This window comes from Saccostrea cucullata, unplaced genomic scaffold, assembly GCF_032062105.1.
Source record: "Saccostrea cucullata isolate Sc308-1 unplaced genomic scaffold, CSIRO_AGI_Scuc_v1 ctg697, whole genome shotgun sequence".
In the NCBI taxonomy this organism is placed as follows: Eukaryota; Metazoa; Mollusca; class Bivalvia; order Ostreida; family Ostreidae; genus Saccostrea; species Saccostrea cuccullata.
Window position 1 is genome coordinate 176,502 of NW_026928374.1, and position 24,569 is coordinate 201,070.

The 24,569-nt window shown below is 31.9% G+C and overlaps 2 protein-coding genes across 7 annotated transcripts in view; both read left to right on the forward strand.

The window, feature by feature from the left end:
- The window catches only part of LOC134277369 (cell death abnormality protein 1-like), a 72,948-nt gene that overhangs the window by 42,126 nt on the left and 6,253 nt on the right, over positions 1–24,569 (forward strand). For 2 of the 4 annotated variants that reach the window (XM_062759712.1, XM_062759714.1), the window contains exons 1-4: positions 15,643–15,762; positions 18,244–18,426; positions 19,197–19,436; positions 24,263–24,403. The exons of the other annotated variants lie outside the window; for them this stretch is intronic. In XM_062759712.1, coding sequence (XP_062615696.1) covers positions 15,693–15,762; positions 18,244–18,426; positions 19,197–19,436; positions 24,263–24,403 — 634 coding nt within the window. In that variant the 5' untranslated portion in view covers positions 15,643–15,692. Of the gene's footprint in view, positions 1–15,642; positions 15,763–18,243; positions 18,427–19,196; positions 19,437–24,262; positions 24,404–24,569 lie in introns of those variants that run through there. 4 annotated transcript variants of the gene reach the window in all.
- LOC134277357 (TNF receptor-associated factor family protein DDB_G0290965-like) lies at positions 841–10,081 on the forward strand. 3 transcript variants are annotated; one of them, XR_009994228.1, is made up of 3 exons: positions 841–1,069; positions 8,308–8,515; positions 9,614–10,081. XR_009994228.1 is itself a non-coding variant. In XM_062759694.1 (3 exons), exons 1-3 carry the CDS (start codon positions 7,219–7,221, stop codon positions 9,866–9,868), a joined length of 1,287 nt encoding a protein of 428 aa, XP_062615678.1. In that variant the 5' UTR covers positions 7,162–7,218; the 3' UTR covers positions 9,869–10,081. The 3 variants fall into 3 exon arrangements, 1 of the variants encoding a protein (XP_062615678.1); XR_009994227.1 differs by lacking the exon at positions 841–1,069 and adding an exon at positions 1,144–1,399; XM_062759694.1 differs by lacking the exon at positions 841–1,069 and adding an exon at positions 7,162–8,042.

The following is a 24,569-nucleotide window of genomic DNA, read 5'->3' on the forward strand; positions in this document are numbered from 1 at the left end:
TTATATAAGTAAATCAGGTTTTGTGGAGGATGGATCCCTATTTTTTTCAGAATACTAGTATGTAGACGTTGCATAGTACAGCAAATCTTATGTTGTTAAAAGAAAATACATGGAACAAGGGCATTTTATCGTGTTGAACCTTAACTCGATTAACAGATACCAAACTCTCCATTTGTGATATCATTTAAGATAAAGTGTTTTTATTATTGATTTTTCTTTATTTTATACAAACAATTTAATACCTGTATTTATTTATCGTCCTAGAAGAACACGGAACAATTATCTTAAGGTAGGACACAAATTTTTCCTCAACTTCAATTTTTCTGACACATTGATATTTTGTTCCTGGATACAAAATCTCTCTTTATATATCATATGAAAAGAAAGCAACCACACATGTTTTGTCCACATAGTCTGAAATATATATGGCTTATCAGACCCCTGTGAGAAGATTGTGAAATCAGACATTCGACTTGAGAATGAGCCTTATTTTAGAATTATCAATTGATCTATTGAATATTTGTAAATAATTTAATAAAGATAACCTTTTTGTTACTTTAATTTAAATCAGGAAGTCAAATTGATACTGTTAAATTTGAGTAAAATATTAAGTAAGAATAGAACAAACGTGACGTCGGAATTGAAAATTCACATGTGAATATCAGACAGTTTAAGTTTTCTTAAGAGAAAATGTATGATTCATTTTGTACAAAAATCAACAGAATAATTCAAATGGGTCCTAGAATAACATGTGTAAAAATAAAGAAAATTGAACCAGTGGTTTCAGATATTTTGGCTATTAAAAAATTTCAATGGCTAAAAAAACTAAAAGAATCAGTAGATGACGTCACAATATTTGACCTATGACCTCTTTATATGACCTTTACCTTTGTAGATGTGTCCAAATATCAGCCCTCTGCTATTTATGGAACAAGAGTTACACTGCATTTTATTGATAATAAATCCCATTTGCATGTGACACTTAAGTTCCAACTATCAAATGACATTTATCTTCACTCTCAAAACTTCCTTGCAAAATTCTTTGGATATTCAATAACCAAATTACAAAGTAGGTATATTGGACTTGATTTAAATAGTTTTTAGACTTTCCTAGAAAGCCGAGTGGTCTAGCGCGCTGTTCCTGCACTACTAGGAGACAGATTCCGAAGGTCGTGAGTTCATATTTTAATTTTCTATATTCCGGATTCTGTCATGCCTATAGTTAAGATTCTCGTCTTACAAAATCCTTTATCTCGGATCACGTGTTCATTGTTTATTGTAATTTTAGAAGGGAGAACATTTTGATTATATTTCGTTGGACTTTTTCGTTGTGTTCTAAGGATTTCTTTTGATATACTTACTTTCTTCAGCTGAAGTTTTAAGATCAAGACCAAGAATTGTAAGTAAAATGTGACTTTTAAGGTTGTTTTTAATTTTTTTATTGTGACAGGTGTAACATATATTCAATATCAAACAATACTGCTGTATATTTCAAAGGCATTTGACCGTTCACGGTAGCTCAGTCGGTAGAGCGCTCGCTCCGTGATCGGGAGGTCGTGAGTTCGTATCTCGGCCGCGACTGACCTAGTCGTTAAAATAGGTAGCAACTGTTCCTTCGCCATGCGCTCGGCACTTTGAAGTGAAAGTTGCGGGTCCTTCAGATGAGACCTTAAAAACCGAGGCCCCGTGTCAGCGGCAGGCGTTGGCACGATAAAGATCCCTCACTGCTCAATGGCCCTGAGTGCCGAGTAAAGGTCAAAATTTGAAGCCCTTCACCGGCATACGGTGACGTCTCCATATGAGTGAAAAATTCTCGAGAGGGACGTTAAACAATATACAATCAATCAATCAATCAAAGGCATTTGTAATAAATGCTCTTTTCATTTCAAATATTTGTTGATACATGTATCATTTCTGACAAAAAACAGATCAGAGGAAATTGTGGCAGAAAAATTAGGATTGGTACTTGAAGTAAAAATAGACGATGGTATAATGACATCACAGCCTTGGATATGAAAGGATACCGTTTAGCAATTTTCACGCATGCGATAAATATATATTTTCCTACATTTGGATACATAGTACATGCACATTAAAAATGTACGTGTATATCATGTATATGGTATACCAATACCTTGGATTATGTAAGAATCAATTTACGTAATACTGAATCCATTTTTTAAATTAAATAAATTATAAAATGATATTGAAAAGTCTCACACAGAAATGACTGTTGTATGTATTGGTAAAAATGCATGCAAATTTGGAGTTAAAGGCAGAAAGAATGATGCATTTCACGGTCACTTCTATTTAGCCACACAACAGATTACAGCTAAGAAACAATCAGTTTAAATTATCAAACACTTAAATTATTAGGTCATGCGAGATATAAAAAAACATTCAGATTTAAATCTTATTTGTAGCCTTTAAAGTACCTTTTCAAATACCGGGTATGTCATTTTTCTTGATACAAACTATAAAGCGTTATTTAACATTTAAAAGAACATGTATTGGATCCTTTCAATTTTGTTTTGTTTTGTTTATCTTGTTTTGTTTTTCTTTTTTTTTTTTTTTTTTTTTTTTTTGCTCGTTTGCTTAACAGCAATGTTTTATATATAACGTGGTTTATCTTCTACAATTTGTTTAGTTCTAATGTGTAGATGATGTGCATGTAAAAATCATGTGATATTTTTTACTGTACCTTCATTTCAATTTTTTTAAAAGTGAATGTCGGAAATATTTGCTTATACTTACTATTAGATTATTACAATATGTTTAACGGTGTCACCGTCTTATCGAGATCAGTCTGAGGCAGCAAAGCTACCATCTGCAATTTTAACTTAAAACTCTAAATTGTGACCTCAAATAGGATTGTATGTAAGTTGCATACATGTCTTAATAGAATCTAAATAAGCCAAGTGCATTCGACAAGCTATGAATACTGACTAAATATATTATTAAGCGATGGGTAAAAGCGAATAATTCGTTTATCTATTGATCAACAATTTCAACAATTTCAAGGGCAATGATATCTGGCATTTTCAAACCGGTACACGCATTTTTCGTAATAACCTAATCTAAAAAGATAAAAAGCCATCGAATGAGGACAGTCATCTTTGTGCTGAAAAAAAACCCATAAATTTCTAAGCTCATCTGATCTGAAGGCTCAAGTGAGCTTTTCTAATCAAAAAGTGTCCAGCATCCGTCTCTCGTCTGTAAACCTTTCACTTTTTCGGCCTCTTCTCAACAAAACTTGCACCAAATCATCCTTATAGCTGTGGTTTCATCAATTTTCGTTGGCATCAATTTTCGTTGATTTTGTAAAACATACATTTTCGAGGATACGTAATTTCGTGGACAAAAGCTTTGCCTATACAAATGTATGTCATATTTCGTAATTCAATGAACATTTGAATTCGTGGATCTGCTCAACAACGAAATCCACGAAAATTGGTGCTCAACGAATATTGATGAAACCACAGTAATAGAATTCGTAAAATTGTGGTTGTATCTTTTAAAACTCTTCTTCTCAAGAACCACTATTCAAAAAAAACTTAAGTAAAATCTTTACGTAACGTACTCTAGATTTAATTTTGTTCATATCATAACACCTGCGGGTTGAGAGGGGCTACATGTACAAAAAGGGGATAAAGTTTTACATGGGAATATTTAAGAAATGTCGTACATGTATCCTCAGGTGGTGTAGATTCAAGATTATTCCAATCATGACCCGGCCCTAGAGCAGGGTCTCAACAAGGGGGGTCAATGTTTTCCAAGATTTTAAATTAAGGAAAAATCTTTTTTTAAAATTCTATCTCTCAAGATATACCATCCGCGATATGTGAAGTCTTTAATGCGTTTTACTCAAATGCCACTGTACCATTACACCCAATAAAACAATTTGCTCAATTGACCTCAGTGCAATCTTTATAAAGTATGAAATTCTAAATACTTAATTAAAGGATGTATTCGCTTTAACAAAAGAATTGACCTATAGGAGAGAACAATTTCCCGGAAAAAGTGACATTGAAAAATTAATCTTTATTTGTTGTTTTTTACCGTATATATGTCTAAATTTTTAAAATTTGTGTTTTATACCTTAAATTTATTAGTTATAACTTTACAATAAACCTCCAAACTTGGCCTAAACACCATTTTGTCCGATAAAGCGTTGATTTTTGCATGAATTTTGGCCTAGAAGTCCTTCGGGGCAGGCCTGCCCCTATATAAAATTGTGATATTTTGATAGGTTTGAATGTAATGATGAATTTAAGATAGGATTTTTTTAGGGGCACCCCTGCCCTAGGGTCGAAATTCACAAAAAACTTACAAAAAATAAGGAAATCTGATTTTGATAATCTGCTTCAAATTTATACCTATAAATTTTATAGTCAGACTAGCTCAGTTGAAATACATGCTGACTTTTATACCGTACAAACTAACATTTTACAGTCGGGGGATCGAATCCGCCTAGTACCACACTTTTAAAGTTTAAAATTTTCGCCTTTTCGAAGACTTTTAAAATATTTTTTATAGCCTTGTGTATTTTCCTTCAATTATATAATTATCCTTTATGCATGCCCATTCTTGATATAAGGAACACTAAAGAGATATCAAATCGTAGAAATCCAATGTAAAGTTGTCAGTCAGGCGGAACAAACCTCAGTATAAGCACACTTTCTCCGAGGACAAGAATAACTCACTCTGTGTTACTCAATACAGGTACTCTTGGCAGCATTGAGCTGTGATGAATGTCAATTGTATATATTCCTTAGAATTTAATAACATTGCTTTTGGCTACATACAAATCAGTAACTGTCCTCCTCGGATTTGATTTAGGCCTATACTATTTGCACACATTAATCATGTAAATGGAATGTTTTACTTCATTCACAGATAACATTGCCTAGACATAAAGAATAGAATTTCAGAGGCAGTAAACATTACCATTTTGCATATTGAGAAGTTAAGACAAATATCAATTATTACTATTTGAGATAACAAACTCAGAAAATCAATGAAAGGGTTCCTCATACCTCTACTCGCTGAAAAAAAAAGATTTAGGAAAAACAAATTGTTATACGTATTCAGCCTAATGCCATTAATCAGAACGGAAATCGACAAGCTGTTTGTAGAGAAAAAAACCAAGCCCGGTCCTATAGGTCAAATCCCTATTTATAATGAAGTGATCCTTTTTGAAACTTTCTCTTGGTAATGCCTTTTCTACTCTAAAATGTTTTAAAATAATATTGGAGTATTACATTGTATGTATGTGATGGACAATTAAGGATTGAGAATGGAAAACCTTGAGTTACGAGCAAAATTAAAGTATGAAAGTTATTAAAATTAGTTGGAAGTACCTTAAGGAATTCGAATTCTGATTGTAGTTATTTTTTAGGACTTTGGACCTTAAAAAATTAAATTCAATATTTATTATGTTAATTTGGAATTGTATTTGAAAATAAAAGTAAAAATTAATATTAAATGTGTGCATGTTTGCATGATAAAAATTGCATGCATGTATTAACTGGATAACATAAGATACAATATTCTGAAAGTTACATACATGTACATGTACGAGGGCTGTTCGGAAATAATTGATACATTTACTTTATTCCATAAAGGCCAGAGATAATTAAAAGTCGTTAACATCTTATGAAGAAGAAATAAAACAAATGTGGAAAATTTTTGTAATCTATAGGATGATAAGACATGTTACGGTGAAAATATGAACATGCATAGACCTGGTGCAGCCTCGCTACGTCATATTAACGACACGTCAGCCAGAGATGTTTTTGCATGTGAAACGATCGGGAAGCCGTGACTCTTCTTTTTCTTTTATGGCATATAACATTTCAAATAATGTATCTTTTCTTAAACAATGCTTTAAAAATAAAATTTTAAAGAGTGTGCTTTTGCTACCCCAGTGTAAAAACAATATAAGAAGTGACATTACCGATTAATGTTATTTAGTCCGTTATAATTGACGGTCGTCCGAAGCTCTTGTATTTACACTTAATGAATATTTTGCAAGGAAAAATTATACCAATAAATAAACTTTAAAGCATGTCTTTTTTATTGTTATTGTTTTATCAGGTGGTTTAGTTTAGAAAAACCTCTTCATAACGCTACACAAGAATATAGGTATGGTCGTTGCGCCACCTTTACGTCAAATCCATTTTGTCGTCAGTCTCAGATTTCTATACCTCGCTTAATATTTTTATGATCTCCGTATTTCTGATCGAAATTCTAGCAACCTTGAGCAAGTAAAAATCAGATTGAAAAAATTATATACATAAATTAAATTATTTTCGCTCTTACTATTGGTCAACCAGGAATGTTGGTGTAATTTTTTTCATTATCGGATTTTGTGACTGCGCCGGGTACCCCTACTATTGATACATATACATTAATATACCACTATTAAAAAGAAATAAAATATCTAGAAAAAAATTTTTTGCTTTTATTAATTCTTAGCATTCGTCAAACATATATGCAGATTTTCAATGAAAAACTTTCATTTAAAAAAGAATTTTCACATTGTCTCCACAGCCCTCGTACCTATAGAAAAAAAAACTTTTCATCCACATAGCCAACAAATTTTGAATAAATACATTTTTCCTCAGAAATGAAAAAAATCATAAATTGAGAATGAAAGTTGCAACCCTTTCCTTAATTTGCTCACAATATACTTCAATATTTTAAAGAAAGTATTCAAATTCTCATCTCTTCTACCGCATTACACACGGAGCAGTTTGTCATTTCCTTTCTTTCTTTAAACAAATGAAAGTCTTTTTCTAGCGTCTTATTTAGAATTCTTTTATGAAACCTTTGAAGTTTAACATTATTTGTAATTTTGAATGGACTGATCATTTTTCGTTAACTTTATTTTCTACAAAATCAAAAAATAGCATGATTTCATTTTGTATTCCCATCGGTATTGAAGAGTTTATTTTTTTAGATATTAAAATCTAAAAATATTACACTAACGCATTAAATGAACAGGAGTTAAACTTATTGCAAGCTGACGTAGTACGTAATCAAATTTTTTAAAATCTAAATAGGAGAGGAAGTTTTCACATAATAGTAAATTCTAGTCTGAATTGTTTATGCTAATATTTTTATAACACATATTTAAATATTTATATTTTATAGGTTTTTGCCTAAAATATAATTGAGAATTGTTCATTGCTGATATATTTGGACAAAAAATTTCCGATGTCAAAAGAGAGCAAACTAACATCCGGTGAGATGATGGAAAATAAAACATTTTCTGAGGAACAAGGGGAAGTGGTGCCTTTGGAAATTCTCGAAAACTGTTTGTTAACATGCAAACACGGCGCGTGTAAATTTTCCTGCAGCTTCGCAAATAGAGAGCAGTTTACAGAACACCTTAAAGAGTGTTTGTACGTACCGGTTCAATGCCCGAACAATTTCTGTTTATTTAAAACAAGTAGAAATGATATGAAGAAACATTTAGATGAATGTCAATTTTCTATCGATAATTGTCAAGGCTGCAACATTCAAATTGAGCGCAAAAACATGACATTTCACAAAAGTGAGTGTCCAAACAGAATAGTTCCTTGCATGAATAAGTGTTATGGGTGCAAGACAGAGGTTCCGCTGAAAGAACTTTATGTACATCTCAAAACATGCCAATGGCCTCCGCCATTTTGTAAAAAATGTGGTGCAGAATTGCGAAAAGACAAAAAAATACATGACTGTCCGATGGACACCACAGAGTGCCAATTTTGTAATAAAGAAGTTCTTAAGAAGGACCTTCAACATCATTATGAGAATTGTTATTATAAGCGCCAGAGTTATCCAAAGAAATTTTTCAATATTGAAAGCGGGCAATGTCAATGCCTATATTGTGATCATAGAGGCTCAAACTCAAGTATCGAATATCATATGGAAAACTGTATATATAAACCAATCAAATGCGATGACTGTGGCAAAAACATTCATTTATTTAGTTCTTCGTCACACAAAGAAGTGTGTCCAATCACTGTATGTGATAAATGTGGGGACAAAATAAAGAAGTAAGAAAATACAAAATCTGTAGCTATAGACAAGTATTATTTTCAAGTATTGATATTTGTAAAACATTTATTATCTATTAATGGGTGCAAGACACAAGAAAACAAGTATATTTTTAGATATGTTTTTTCTCACGTTCTATTTATCTAATTGCTTTTAGATTAATTTGGTGTTTAATTTATTCATCTGTGCCAATATCTTTGAATATTACAAGAAGTACACCAGCACTGGATTTTTTCAACGAAAAGATTGATTTTGTTTTCACAGATCATCGAAGTTGAAACACTATCTTACAAAATGTAAAGCCAACGAGGATCATTTTTCGTGCAAAACTTGTGAAAGGCGAATAGATGAAAACCTTATAACTAACATGAAAGAGATGGAAGACAACCACCGTATACATGCCGTTAATATTCCATCCTCAGCAACACGGAAACCATCACTGACGGAAACAATGCCTCCTACGAAACCCCCAGTAAGTACTAGTCTCTTATGCAGAATAGAGACCTTTTTAGCTCTCCTGAGCCGAAGCTTTTCTGATAAAAATGTGTCCGTAGTCTGTCGTCGTCGACCTTCTTGTCGTCATTAACATTTCACATTTTCGACTTCTTCTCAAGGACCGCTGGACCAGTTTCAACCAAACTTGGCACAAAGCATCCTTGGGATTTCAAGTTTGTTCAATTGAATGGCCACATCCTTATATTATTCAAGGGGGAGTCGAGATAATTAAGAATAATGAAAAAAATGAATTTGGTTGTATGTTTTAAAAATCTTCTCCAGAACTACTGTGCCAGGAAGAATGAAACTAATAGAGAAGCATCCTTAGGTAGTGTAGATCAAGTTTGTTCAGATCATGATCCCCGGGGTAAGGGCGGGACCACAATGACCAATCAGAGTTGTACATAGAAATATATAGGGAAATTCTATAAAGATCTCAAGAACCATTGTGCCAGGAAGGATGAAACTTATAGACAAACATTTTCAGGTAGTGTAAATTCAAGTTTGTTCAAATCATAAGCCCAAGAGGTAGGGAGCACAACTATAACTAGAGACATGTGCGCAGACGAATAAATTTATTTTCATTGAATGTATTTTTAGTTTAGACTTGTACTTACAAGTGTCTGATCATTTTTAAAATTTATCATATAAATTCGTTGATAATGTAAATTCGTTGATGAATGTTACCCATCAATTGCACCATGAAACTTTATAATTTCACAGTATCTAGTTTTTATAAGAATGACCATATGACAATCTCGATTGGAGTATGCAGTAGCTCTATTTTATGTATACAGATATTACACATACTTTTTTCATAGAAAATATTTACTAAATGCAATTATACTGATATTAAAAGTGACATAAAATGTTTTGCAAACATGTATTTTGGAAAACTCGTAAATTATCCACGTTTCTGGTTAAAATTGTCTTAATTCTGTTTGTTTCTGACTATGACATCCATTTCTAAAATTTATTTATAAAATTTGCTGGAAGCCACTGTATATTTAAACAATAAAATCAGTCCTTGACCTTCTTTATTCAAGTAATGATAAATGTTTTATTGCATTAACAGCCATCAGTAAAAGAACAGCCTGAAAATGATCGTTGGTATGCTGATTTGAACCCGAAGTATCTTTTAAGCTTGTCTGCTTCTCTACCAAGACGTACTAAACCACCAGCAATGTCGTTGCCGGAAACGAACTTTTCATGTGCAAGAAGTCGTCGGCGATTTAGATATATTATGGAAACAGTTCAAGAAAATAATAAGGACTTTCATTCAGCCTTGTCTATGGGGTGCAACCACAGATCTAAAAATTTTACTGGTTAAAGGTATGCAATCATCTTGACATAGGCTCAAGCAAATGTCGACAGGGGATGCTTACTCGTTTCAAGCACCTGATCTTATTTAGGATGTTTCAGAGATTGTGTTTTCCTCTCTTCTGAACTTGTATTGTTTTCAGAATTAATATTTATATTTCCATGTGAAGGATAAAGTTTTGTTACATGCAAGACAAACTTTGAAAATTAAAGGTGGCTGAGGATAGTTTCTGACTAAAATCCTCTCAAAAACTAAAAAAAATAAATAATTTTAAGTTTTTAATGCAGATTATATGTAAGTTGTCTGCTATTAAAGCTTTCTTTGTTTGTCTGTGTCCGTGCTTGTCACCCTCTTTTTCAGTACCACCAGTAACCCCTTGCTGGCATTTTCCGTTAAAAGGCAGCAAAGTACGAGGGGCGTTCAATAAATAATGTCATCAGCTCCATGACAAACAACATAGAAATAATATGACATTAAGCTTGACTTCTTCTCAGGATTGAATCTGTAATGAATAGATAACAGTTTATGTGACCACTTTTCATTAAATACAGTGTAGTTTCATTGTGAGAAGCTGGAAAACAAGGGCTACTCGAGACACTGCGTTAAAAATGAATGGTCAAGAATCAGTAAATTAGAGTAAAATTGAACGCGTCATTAAAGCTGCTGTAAACCTTCTTAATTTCACAACAATATATTAACTGAAATATGTGAAATTGACAGCAACTTATGTCTGTTTCATACACACATTAACAGGTGGATTTCAATTAACAAAAATTATATAATGGTCATCAAAAATGGGTATCCTCCTTGTCAACAAGGACATTCAACAACCAATGTATATTAGCGTTAATTCAACAAATTATCACAGATTATGTTTTATTGACTTTAACTTACATAGCAAATTTGATAGACATCATATCGGGGGTAGTTCACACTGTTTTAAAGAAACATTTAATTGTAAAAAAGTTTAATACTCAAATGTCACCATATATTTAAAAATATGAGTGAAAACGAGAGCGTGCAGAAAATCTAAACAATTATTTTTAAAAAACCAAAAATTGTTCTTATCCACGTTTTTATGAAATTCAAACAGATCATGAAATTTGAATCCATTTTTCGTTGAACCCTCAAAACAAATTTAGAATAAGAAGTCCTTGACAAAACTACAAAGGCCTACGAAGAGCAAAAATTTGCAAGAACACAAAAACAGTTTTATACGCTATTTTCTTAAATACGAGGGGTTATCAAAAAGTTCGTGGACTGAGGCTATAAAATTAGTACTATGTAGTCTGTGCTATCAAAATTTATATGGATCATAAAACAACACAAAATAGAGAAATGTTGAAAATTTCAGCCTGATACGTTCATTTGCCAAATTATTATAAAATGAAAACGACATTATATGATCACCCGGCGCTGTCGTCGTTTATTTTCATGACGTCCGATAACGTCATTGTTTTTTCAATGTCCTCTTCTTCTACCTCATAAACTTTTTTGAGGAGATTCCCTGGAGCTGATTAAGGACTTAAACCCGCCTTGTTTTATGACTTTACAATGTCATTAACAGTGGCCTTCACTGAATATAATATTCCAGATGGATTAATACATTGGGAGAGATCCGCGCTTGATTGTGCCGGCATATTTTGCTTTTGGGAGTTCAATATCTACAACACATGATCAACGTCATTTTTGACGGGATTGATTTTTCACACCTTGACTGCAAATCGACATTAACTGTGTATCCCTTTACTCTCTGAATCTATTTTGACATTGAAAGACAAGTACTCTGGATGCATATTATTTCTCTGTAGCCAGTTTCAACATATTTTAGGTCTATACTATTTTTTTCAGGGGCAAAACTTTATATAATGTTGGAAACAGAAACCCTTCCCCCCTTTTTGACGTCATTTTCAAGGCCTCATTTGTTTGGACATTCCATGTAAAATTTACGATAAAATTTCATAGAACTTCCAGATTAAAGTGAAAATTTCATATTTTATAGAAAAATTGTGTCTCGACACATACCTGAATTAACAGGATTTTTGGATGTCAAATAATCATGTCAAATGAGGTTTTCTCAGTTACACATAAGTCGAAAAAACGTCGTTTTCGAGGTTGCGCCGCTTGGACATACCATTGCTTACAAAAACATTACTAATTTATTAAAAAATAAAATTCATGATTTGTGGTTTATTCTTTGGATAGAAAAGATGATTCTAATTAGATATTTTAGAATTCATTGATGTACCTTGAGCGGTTTTAATTTTATGGTGCTAGTCCACGAACTTTTTGATAACCCCTCGTATTAGCGGTCTTGTTGTTCAAATACATATATAGGGAGGTAGTTCAATTTCTGGAGGAGTCTAGTAAGCAAAATATTTGCCAAAAAATTGAAAGGTTTATGAGAAGAAGGAAACAGAATGAGGAATTCACTACATTAAATGTCTTCCTGACAGCGTCCAAACCCACAGGCCATGAAATTTTAAGGAGTTTTGGGGTAAACAGAAAGTTTATGTTTTATCACTTCAACAATATTCGCCAGATCTTTCAATCTTTGACTTGTTTCATTTCCCAAACTTAGGAAAACACCTTTCAGAAAGAAAAAAGCAAGCACAGCAAATCATAGGATCTGCCATTTTCCAGTATACGAAGGGTCATACTCAATTGTCTATTCTGCAAAATTTTAAATTTTGAGGTTTCATTTGTAAACTTTACGGAAGAGTATAGCTGCTAATCAAAAAAAATAAGTCGAGATACAAAGTTGTATGTATTAGATATATAGTCTGACCTATGAGATAATAATGAACGTACGTTCAGTACAGGCCACAAGTTCACCCCAAAATATGGGCCCTTGAAACAAAAGTCCACGCATATGCGTGGACCTAGAATCACGTCGGCCTCTTGGTAATCAGCGTTTCCGTGGCCGTGTAATACGGTGTATCACAGTTCCCAATTTCGGAATTGAGAAAAAATTTTCTCATTTTCGTCATTTTAGCTGATTAAATCATCTTCCATTTGACAAATTTGTTGTACTTTTCCATAAATATTCGTAATTTATCAATATACAGTCGTTTAAACTAATAAGATACCCTAACATATACATGTATATCAACATGCTCGTGTCCAGCCCTAAAAAAGGGGGAAAACATCTTTAATGTGTACATTACGTTTCGAAATAATAATTATATTAGACATGAAATTAGGTTCATAAATTAATTACGTGGATGCCTTTACTTTCAATTTTAATTTTAACCGTGTTCTTTCAAATTGTTCATATTAGATCGTTTTTGTTTCTTGTACGTATGCATTCATATGTAGTACATATCAGATGCGTGAATTTATTGCTGAATTATTTCGTAAGACTTTGAAAAAATATTCTAGCACTAAATATATATTTTTTAAAAGTACATAAAAATAAATGTACTAGAAAAGTCTAGAATTTTTTTTTTTTTTAATCAGACTCGCACAGTACTGCGAATAAGTCTAAAACTGCACCACACGGGCGACTGACTTAAAATGAAAGGACACATAAAAAATAAAAGATTGTTAAATTACATGCTAATCAATTTCTTTTTTGATGTATTACATATGTATTACTTTGTGTTCATGCATGTGTACGAGGGGTAATCAAAAAGTTCGTGGACTAGCGCCATCAAATTAAAACCGCTTTAGGTACATCAATGAATTTTGAAATATTTAGTTAGTGTCATCCTTCCTATCTAAACAAAAAAACATAAATTATAAATCTTATTATTTGATAAATTAGTAATGTTTTTGTAAGTATGTCCAGGCGGCGCAACCTCGAACAGGACGTTTTTGCGACCTAAGTGTAATTTAGAAAAAAAAATCATTTGATAGGAACATTTGACATCCAAAAAACCGTTAATTCAGGTATGTATTGGGACACAATTAGTTGCATAAAAAATGAAATTTTTACTTCATTCTGGAAGTACTATGAAAGTTTATCCTAAATTTTTACATGGAGTGTCCAAACAAATACGGCCCTGAAAATTGCGTTAAAAGGTAGAGGGGTTTCCTTTTCCAAAATTCTATAAAGTTCTGCCCTTAAAAAAACTAATATAGACCTAAGAAATGTTTAGACTGGCTACAAAGAATTATTATTCATCCAGAGTTCTTGTTTTTTAAAGTGAAATAGAATCAGAGAGAAAAGGGATGTTCTGTTCATTCCAATTTGTAGTCAAGGTATGAAAAATCAATAACGTCAAAAAATGAATTTAATCATGTGTTGTAGATTTTGAACTCCCAAAATATACTGGCAAAATCAAGCGAGGATCTCTCCCACTTTATAAATCCGTTCGGAATATTATATTATATTCATTGAAAACCGCTGTTCCTGGCCTTGTAAAGTCATTTAAACAAGGCGGTTTTAAGTCCTTACTTACCTCCAGGGAATCTCATCAAAATAAGAGCATGAGATAGAAGAAGCGGACATTGAAAAACAATAACGTTGTCGGACGTCATGAAACTAAACGGCGATTCAACAGGTGATCATGTAATGTCGTTTTTATTTTATAATAATTTGGCAAATAATAAACTTATCAAACTAAAATTTTCAATTTTTTTTAAAATTTTTAGTTGTTTTATGTTTCATACAAATTTTAAAAGCACAGACTACATAGTACTACATAGTACTAATTTTTAGAGCCTCAGTTCACGGACTTTTTAATAACTCCTCGTACTAGTGTATTGTAAATTGCATGGTGTACACGTATTGCTGCGGGAATCCAACATTAAAATCTACCTTTTAGACAAAGTATTTATTATGTATTTGAAAAGGAAGTAAACTAAAATCTTTTATTGCTCAGTTTCTTTCTCTTCTTTTATATGCTTTTTAATTTACCAATCAGAAAGGAGAAGTTTTTCTTCATTCAAAAAACCTATGAGAAACATTTATTTAGCGATGCACACACAATGAATAAGGTAATTAATTCATATCGAACATTTTCCTGTTTGTTAATCCCATTCATTTTTATTGCCTTTTGCTTTAACATCAAATAAGAAAATGAGTCTCGTAATATATATTCTGTGTTGTTTTAAATGTGTTGAAATGCAACATAATAAACATACTGTATCAACATTTTGATATCTTGGTTTGTGAAAATTGGAAAAGCCAACCTAGGGCTTAAAAAACCAGGCCGAAAGGAGCAACTTTATATAAAAGTCTTATCGAGTGAGTGTAAGATGATTCTTTTACTTTTACGTATCATTTTCAATGTCAGGGTACCTTTATGAACGATTGAAAAATATAATTTTAACTAATGGTCGTGGAGCAAATACAATTAACTTTGATGCATAACAATTCCAGATATTGTGTTATTTTATGCTTTGGAAAGATACGCATTTGCATCGGTTTTCATTATTATATAATTTTTCTGGTTTTTACTATGCATATACCTGTATTGAATTTAATTGTAATTTGTCACTGCTACACAAATCTTAACAAATTTAAATAAAATGCTTTGGTAAAAATTATCAATGTGTTTTCATTAATACATTTTTATATAATTTGAAACAGGAATGATTAAAAAGAAATTTTCCCATAAATATAACTTATTATTAATCATCCGTATAAGCAAATTTTATTCCATTCCATTACACATTGACATCTGCTGTTATATAAAGAATCAAATTAGTTGGTTCTTATAAACGTATTCTTCATAAACAGCACATTCATGGCAACACGAAAAGAAATAAGCTTACAAAGAAGATTACAAAAATTACAGGCATATTTTCTTCTTATTTCTTACAAGTTGCAGCAAATCGTGATAGAGAAGTTAAAATTGAGGAAGTGTAAGCTGTTCATCTTGTTGAAATGGAATCTTTTCTATCTATGTCTGGTACATTACTCGGGCTTCTTCTAATAACGAATAGTAAGGCTTATGGTAAGTTTGTTTGTTTGTTTGTTTCATAACGTCCTATCAAAACATTTTTCGCTCATTTTGGAACACCACTCCTTCCCGGTGAAGGGGTGCATATGTAAATCTGTACTCAGCACTTTCAATAGTGACGGTGCTTTCTTCGTGCAAGCGGTTGATGCAGTTACATTCGAACTATCGGTCTCTATGTCCCGCCGTGTAATCAAAACCCACAGATATAAAAATCAACTCCTTACCACGTGAGTCTAGATCAAACGCTCCGACATCTGCAACAGACGGGCGACTCTCATGGTAAGGATAGTAAGTATATGGTAGTGAAAATGAGATATATAGTTAAGGCAGGAGTAAATTTGAATATGTATATATGTTTTAGAACTAGAATATTCTTTACCGTTAAATATCAATTATATATACATGTAATTTTCGCAGTCTATGACCATTTCTGAAACTGATAGCAAAAATCTTTAGGGTAAATTTCCTCTCAATAATGACATTGATATAAAGAGAAAGAACTATATTCAGTATCTTTGCCCCCACAATAGTCAAAGTTTGGAAAATTCTTAAAATGTGTTAAATTGTATAAATTGTATGAAAAATATAAATTAACAAAACATATTATAGTTTCAAAGTAGATTGTTCACATTTTTTTGTTTTTATGGCGTCACAATATAGTTGGATTTTGCATTATTGATTAGAAAGAGGACAGATTGGACAAATTTTTCTACAATTTTAACTACAAAATTTATAGAGCGCAGGTCTGCTCAGGAACAATATTTGCATATTTGATTGATATTATCATTCTACACATTATATAAAATATTGAGTCTGAGCATACCTGCGCTCGGTGACTTTTATTCAAAATATTGACGTAATATTTACATTTTCTTTAGAAATCACGGAAATTTTAAATTAACGTCATTTTCCTGACGTCATTTCAAACATATGACGTCATTGCAAATAAAAATATGTAGTGCTTTGAGTTTAGCATGTATCCCCCTGTTTAAGAACATAATTAAATATTTCTCCGTCAGAGTTTGATTTTTGGGGGGCAAATATTGGTAATAACCGAATAAAGTCCTTCGAAACCAAACCAACCATCCTGATGATAGCAAGACTTTACAGAGTAAATTTCTCCCCAAAGAAAATCACTAATTCACTATTTATGACTAGAAAAGTGAATTTCCTCTCAAAAATGACAACCAAATATAATCTAATATAAACACTTATAGTTCATTATACAACATATTAAGTGGATTTGAAGTCGAATTCACTGGGAGATCAATGCGCGTGCAGCGGCATTGTGACGTCACAATCTACAATAATTATATCTCGAATATATATCTCATAATATTTGCATATCCACTGCTCTCTCCCACTATGAACCTGCCGGCTTCAACTGCATTCGTAACACTATAGAAGCAACTGCTCCTGATATGACTGCAATTGCTCTTTCGCTCTTGTGTAGTATAAGCTCTACTACACATTATTTCTTTGTTGAGAAGGAAATGTTTCGTAAAAGGAATAAATATAAGTTTTTAATAATATTTTTTGTCAAAAAAGAAATTCAGAACAATTTAAAATTGCTGATTTATATCTTTAAAAATTTAATTTTGGTCAATGTATTTAATTGTATTAAAAAAATTAAAAATTGAAGAGAACTGCCATATTTTTTATTATTTTCTTATCGCATATTTGTACAATATTCAACTTCTGTGATTTTCTTTTGGTGGCGATTGACAACTTGCAGATTGCGTTTTCCAAAGGAAATTTGGGCAATATGCTGAACCCGTCAACGGATGACCTATGAATGAAATTTTAGGACTCTTAAATCATTTCATAGATTTTTGTACTTTAATTTTCCAAAGATATGGACATTTATTTCAGGCTCGAATAATTATAGACTGGGTAAAACATGAAATGAGAAAAGAGAAACGAGAAAGAATGGAATGGAATCAGATTCAGCATAAAATAGCTAATGACATAAAAATGTCAGCAAATGAGGACAGCTTTAACTTTTGATTTCATTTTCTTCGAATACAGATGCAACCCGCAAAACTATCTCTCTCACACACACAAAAAAAAAAAAATAAATGTTGACAGATTTAATTGATACGTACAACATATTTTACTTAAAGAAATATTTACTAATTTTTTGTTAGAATAATAATGTTGTCTTCAAATGATACCAATAGTGACAAGTAATATACATGTGTAATATGAATGGCTTATATCTTTTCTTTCAAAAGGCATGGCCAATTTAAAGCAATGTAAAATTGTTGAAAAGTAAGGTCAAAAATTTTATCAAATTTGGAAAGGTTTTGTTATAGGTTATGTACATGTTAAACATAAAAGTTTTATAATCTGTTCTCATTCAAATTATGAGTTTTTGTGACAGACAGACAGACAGACAGCGAATAAGATTTTTTATCCCCCCACTTTTGCGAAAGTGGTGGACAAAAGTAGTAGCTTCAGAAATCTTTCTTGCAGATAATCTATTAGAAAATAGCAAAATGCTTGTTATTACTGAACTGGGACGACCGGTCTATGGAGCGGAGAATATCATAGATGGGAATCCTTCTACATGTCTAGACACTGAACGATTCTACAGATCGATATTGTGTTTTGACTTCACAATTGTGCAGAGTTTCTACGAAGTTGCTGTCTCTCTTGGTAACAAGTTCTTTTAATTTTTATATTGAATGTTTTCCATGTTCTGTGAACAATGCAAACTAACCCATCGCACAGTGTAGGTTCCCAGGTGCATTTATTATTTTGTACACGCAAAATTATGATATGTACCGAAGCTAAGAAAGTCATTCAAGTTACAAAATTCTTTGAATTAAATATTTTATATGTAGAATGAAATGTAGAGCTAAAATTCTTTCCTTCAATGGGTATGAAATCAAAGAGAGATAATTTTATTGTGAAAATCACCAAATCACAAAAGAAGCAACGCCGAAGAATGCCATTTGTGATGCTTACAAGAAATACAGAAATGTTGAACAGTACAAGTTATCAAACTGGATAGTTTTTGGAACTATGCAATAAAGGAGAAGAGAAAAAACTAATCAGGTGCCATATAGAAAGTAAGACATGTTATACCAGTATGACAATGAGCACATGTTATACCAGTATGACAAGGAGCACACAGCGGGTGTGACCGGTCGGCAGGGGATGCTCACTTCTGCATGGCACCTGATCCCACCTCTGATGTTTCGGGGTCCCTGTTTGCATTGCTCTTATTTTGTATTGTTTTATGGACTTTAAGATTGCCTACTGTTCGTTATCTCCATATCCTTCTTCGATCCAATGGTTGCACACGCTGTGTGCTCCTTGTATGATCGGACGAACGGAAAATCTGTAAACAATTTATTGTTGTACACGGTTAAAGAATTGGTGTGAAAAGACTTACTTCATTATCTTTTTTTTTTTTTTTTTAGATTTTTTAGATTCATGGTATCCCGACGACATGTATATAATACGATTATCAATTTATGTAAGTAATTCAACTTCTGTGAAGGATAGATCTCTGTGTGGTTCAGAATACGTGGACGTTGCACACAGAAGATCTTATGTTGTGAAAAGAAAATGCATGGATCAAGGGCGTTTTATCGTGTTGAAAATTTGGTTGGATGGAGGACGTGAATACCGACTCTTCATTTGTGACATCAGTATAACAGGTAAAGGTGATTTTATAACTTATCTTTTCTCTACACTTGTATTAGTTTGATGCAAACCATTACAAACCAATATTTAATAATCATTGTAGAAAGCACTGAACAATTTTGATACATACATTTTACTTAAAGCAATGCCCTGTTAAATTGTATTTGTACATTAAATGTCTACATTTATGTACATTGTACAATTGTCAATCCAAATTCATTTTGATAAAATAACTAATTTGTGGAACTTCTGAGTCCTTAACATTTCTGAGTACTGTCATTAACCCAACTCACGGCTATTGTACTTTCACAGAATTTCGAGAAACCTGCCTTCATACTCCATTTTCGTAAAATCAAAGTACTGAAAGTACTGCTACGAGTTGATGGTATTGTTTGTACGTTGTTTAACACACAGGTGCTTGGGGACAGGAACACCCCCCCCCCGTGTTCCGTACCCCAAGGATTCTTTGACTTTTTTTTAATAAAATATTTTTCTATGATATATTTTCAAAGTATTACAACTGAAAAATCCAAAATTTATGCTAAAACTAGCCCAGGACCGGTCGCCACGTCCCATAGTGGGATTCGAACGCACGATGTAAGGATCAACTACTTACTGTTAAAATGAGTTGAGGTCACTGATACATATTTCGGTTTTATGTATTATGTGCTCTGATGAAAAAAATAAATTAAGCAGCTTTTCACACATATATTTCAAACTAAGAGGATCAACCTTCAATAGGGAATTATAACTTACAAAGAGCGCAAATGAATAAAATCATTAATATGCACAATAATATGCACATCAAATATGTTCACTATTTTCATAAATTGACAAATAATTTGACATTTTCAGTGCACATCAATATGTTTTTTCTCGTGATTGAGCCACTCTTAAATTTCAAATCCTCTATTTTCATTGATTTGCATATTACAAAATTCAAAATTTTGATTTGTTTAATATGGTTATTGAAATTCGGCTCCTCGTCTTTCAAAATGTGCATGCATATTTGATATAGTATTTTCCTAATTTAGCCACTCGTGAAATTCAACTCCTTGTCTTGTATGGTCTTTGATATGCAAAATAAAAACGGCAATTCTCCCGATTTAGCTGCTCTTAAAATTCAACGCTTTTTGACTTTTAGTTGAAATGAACATTTTAATTTTATGTTTTTTTTCGTTTGGTCTAGACAGTCTTGAAATTTATCTACCTGACTTCAATTCATTGATTTGCACATGTAATATTTCATTTCTATCAATTTAGCTCTTTTTTAATTCAATTACATGACTTTTTTGATAAATTCATGAAGGATTAATATTTCAATTCTTTTTGGCTTTTTGACTGAAGACTAAAACTTTATCACAATGGCATGGTATATTAATCGTTTACATAATCTATTTACTATTGAATATATTTGATTTTTCAGTCTCTTGATTAACATCTATAAACAAACATTTCTCATTTTATTTATGAATAACATCCGATCTAATCTTTCTGTATTTCTTTTTTTTTATTATTATTTTTTTACTGTCTTCTGACTTTAAATTTACTGTATCACATTGCCAGCATCTGATAGTAAGACACAGCTGGATATAGTAAAGGAACTCTCTTTCCAGAGTAGCGCAGACAATGAGATAAGAATCACAGGCATGTTAAATGACCTTTACTGTATTTAACGAGGCTGGGGTGTGGCAGCCATTTTCAGGCTATTTTTATCTCCTTTAAAAGAAGAGCTCCATATAAAGATATAAAAAATGATCAAATTTTAAAACTAAAATATATGAATTTTTTCTTTGTCAAATGATAGTTGACAGCTTAAGATACCATATGTAAAAAAATAAGTTAAATCTGGTGGTTAATTTATGATTAATTTGTTGACCCCCCAGCCTCCTTAAAACTTGCTGTGATGCAGATCTAAATTGTGGAAGACAGTGGTTCTTTTACTGTTTGCACAAGAAGTAATGGCATTTACATAAAAATATTTTATCAACTGGTACAGCTCATTTCTTCCCTTTCAGATTAATATTTGATTTACTTCGACTATCTAACTAGGTGTTTCTCGCTTTGTTTACAAACATAAGTAGTGTTCTATATATAAACACTTCATCACTAGTTATCGCTGGAAAATTGCACTGGTCATTAGCATACTGGATCAGCGCAAGGATTAGCTTGTTTATTTATATACCACTAATACGTCATGCAGTCTTGTAAAAATAACGTGGTTTGTACAATATCTAATTGCGTAAATTTTCTTTCAAAATCTATTTTCAAATTACTTAAAATAAGTTGAATTAGTTGAAAATACTAGTATTTATAGACTTAAAAATCAAAACTTTGTTTGCACGACATGTCACAATTTTTGACTGCATGCCCCTTGCACTATTTTCTCTCGCGGATTGACACAAATTCCAAAAAATAAAATAATAAGTATTTAAGTTTATAAACACTTCAAATCATATCAGGAAACATATTCTTATTCTGTAGATCATGAATATGTAAATAAGCCAAAATTATACAAGAATCTGTAGGCAAAATGCTCAAACGAAAATGTGATTAGTTTCGATACATGGGGAATCCCTTACCAGTAACATAACTTGAGTTGATGCCATCAACTCGTAAAAAAAAAATATCAGTATGCTGCACTTTGCCACTGATGTGACTTTATTTATTGAAAATAATGGTAAACATTTAATATGTAATAATTGGTCATGGAAATCTATATAATTATTAATGAGCTACTAATATCCATATCAATAAATCACAGAATTATAAATATGATTAATGTGTAAACAGTGATTATGTTATGTGGCGTAATACGAGGGTCATTCGAAAAATACGAAGACAATGTTCTGATTATATTCATATTATTATAAAAAGATTATAGATCAACACATTTTCGTAAATAAAAACATTTAACTTGTCGATGTGTGAAGTTTCATTCAATTTCATTAAATTAAATCATGCTGGCCATTTTTTAAAGCAACATGTTTTGATACCACAGAGCACGGTTAACCAACATTGTAACGTCAAAACAACATTGCGAAAGTTTCTCAAAATTAGACTGCGTGGCGTCTCCTCCAGATAACAACTGTGCAAATAGCTTGAACTAGATTGTCATTGTTTTCAAATTCCTTAGGCCTACCGCGGAACTCTATTACTTCCGTAGCAGTGAAGCGCACATCACGTTTAATGACGTCCTAACTCTTTTGACAAGATTTTCAACTATAACCTGTTTCTTTGCAGACCTTCCATCGTTTGATTTAAACTTGCTACCACTCAAAAAATGTATTTTCCATTTTATACGAATACACGACTTATTTCTCATACATTTCTTGGTTTATACATATTTTTTAAAGTTTGTTAAGGAGATTTCCCGAATGGAAAACAAAATTTTATTGCTACTCGCTGCTCCGTGACGTCCTCCAACGCCATGCTTTTTTGTCTTTTTAAATGAAGTCCATATGTATTTAGAGACTGATACCTTTTAAACGGAACGATATATAACACTACCTCATAACATCTTAAGTAATACAGCAAGAGTGAATTTAAAGGTACTTGGACACATATTTGAAGTTAATATTTTCTGTATAATATCACGAATTATATTTTTTAATAGCATTTCACACAAAAATTAATTAAAAATCTTATTTCATTTAAAAGTTATTAAAACTTTAAATTTTTTGGCTGGTTTGATTGACACATCCTTGTACTTTCACAAATTTTAACTTTATTCTTAATACTTTGGAAAAATGGCAATCTTGTTGTGTTTAAATGAGAAATATTAAAACTTAAATCCAGAAAAAAATATTTTTATTCAGGGTAGAAATGTTAGAAAGCAGAACTCCTTCACAAGCATCGTCATTCCGTTGTGTACAGAGTTTTGCGAATCGATCACACTCGTGTTATGTACAGTTTTTTGTAAACATGTTATTGTTTGATGTTTACGATTCACCGGGTGCTTTTAATCGCCAAAGTCTGTTCACCACAAACGCACGGACTTACAATATTGTGTGTTTGTTTTGCTTTCGAACATGTCTACTCTGAATTTTCTGGATTATAGTATTAATATTTTTCATTAATACACATCAAGATATATTGGTAATGGAGAGTTGCTGATTGACAAATGCACTACATTACGCCTCAGCAGGCTCTTGCGTATCATATGCATTAATGACAGTCCGTGGACCGTAAGTTCAAGTGTTTCTTAACTGCGTTAGATTAGAGAAAATTCGACCTTATCACCTGAAAAATAGGCATTTAAAAATACCAAAGAATATTTCCTTTGCTCAGATCTCTATATTGATGAACCTATTGCATCGAAAAAATAAAGCTGCAATTGTTGTGTAGGTTAATCTTGCACGCTTCAATTAAATATCTGAGAGGGGGTGTTTTAACAGTCATGTGGGACTTTTTAAAGTTAACAGATAATCATTTAATATCTAATGCTTTGTAAAGTAAGTTTAGCCTTACTGGGTTCATTTTTGAAAATCATTTGATAAAAATTCAAATATTTGTAGATTACTGCTTGATGCATTTCTTTTGCATTTCAGTAAAGCAAAGTAGAAAAACACTTTTCAAGTTTAAATCAGAAATCCTTTTCACACATGCGTGTGATAAATTTATCAAATATTTTTTTAGTATTATTTTTTAAAAACTTCTGATTAGAATTTTTTGTCATATTTAAAATGTGTGAAGGTTTTTTGAAAACAAATAATGTAATATACACGTACTAGTTAATGCTTCTCCTACAGTATATATTGAATTCCCTATTTGGGGCAAAAAAATTATCATAAAAAATGATTTTGCTGATATCCTTTGAAACATAACTACCTTGCTTCAGGATGTGAAAATGGGAGGTTTGGTGAGAACTGCACCGGGAATTGTTCAGAAAACTGTTTGGGAAAATCATGCGACATTTTGGATGGGAAGTGTTCGAGCGGAATTTGTTCAGATGGTTGGCAAGGGGAGGACTGTAATCAAAGTATGTTAGATTTAATGTTTATGTTTTGTGTATGAATCGTAAAATTTAAAGATTTTCCAGAATTTTCCACGATTTTTTAGAAATACTAAAATTGATATGAAAAATAGATCAGTAAGATGTACATTGGAAAGTAAAAATAGTCTGAGTCAACTATGTACAATACGCA

Coding starts and splice junctions, on each gene's coding strand:
- LOC134277357 (XM_062759694.1), top strand. CDS start 7,219: ATGTCAAAAGAGAGCAAACTAACATCCGGTGAGATGATGGAAAATAAA. Junction 8,043..8,307: donor TGTGGGGACAAAATAAAGAA/GTAAGAAAATAC, acceptor TTGTTTTCACAG/ATCATCGAAGTTGAAACACT. Junction 8,516..9,613: donor TGCCTCCTACGAAACCCCCA/GTAAGTACTAGT, acceptor TTGCATTAACAG/CCATCAGTAAAAGAACAGCC.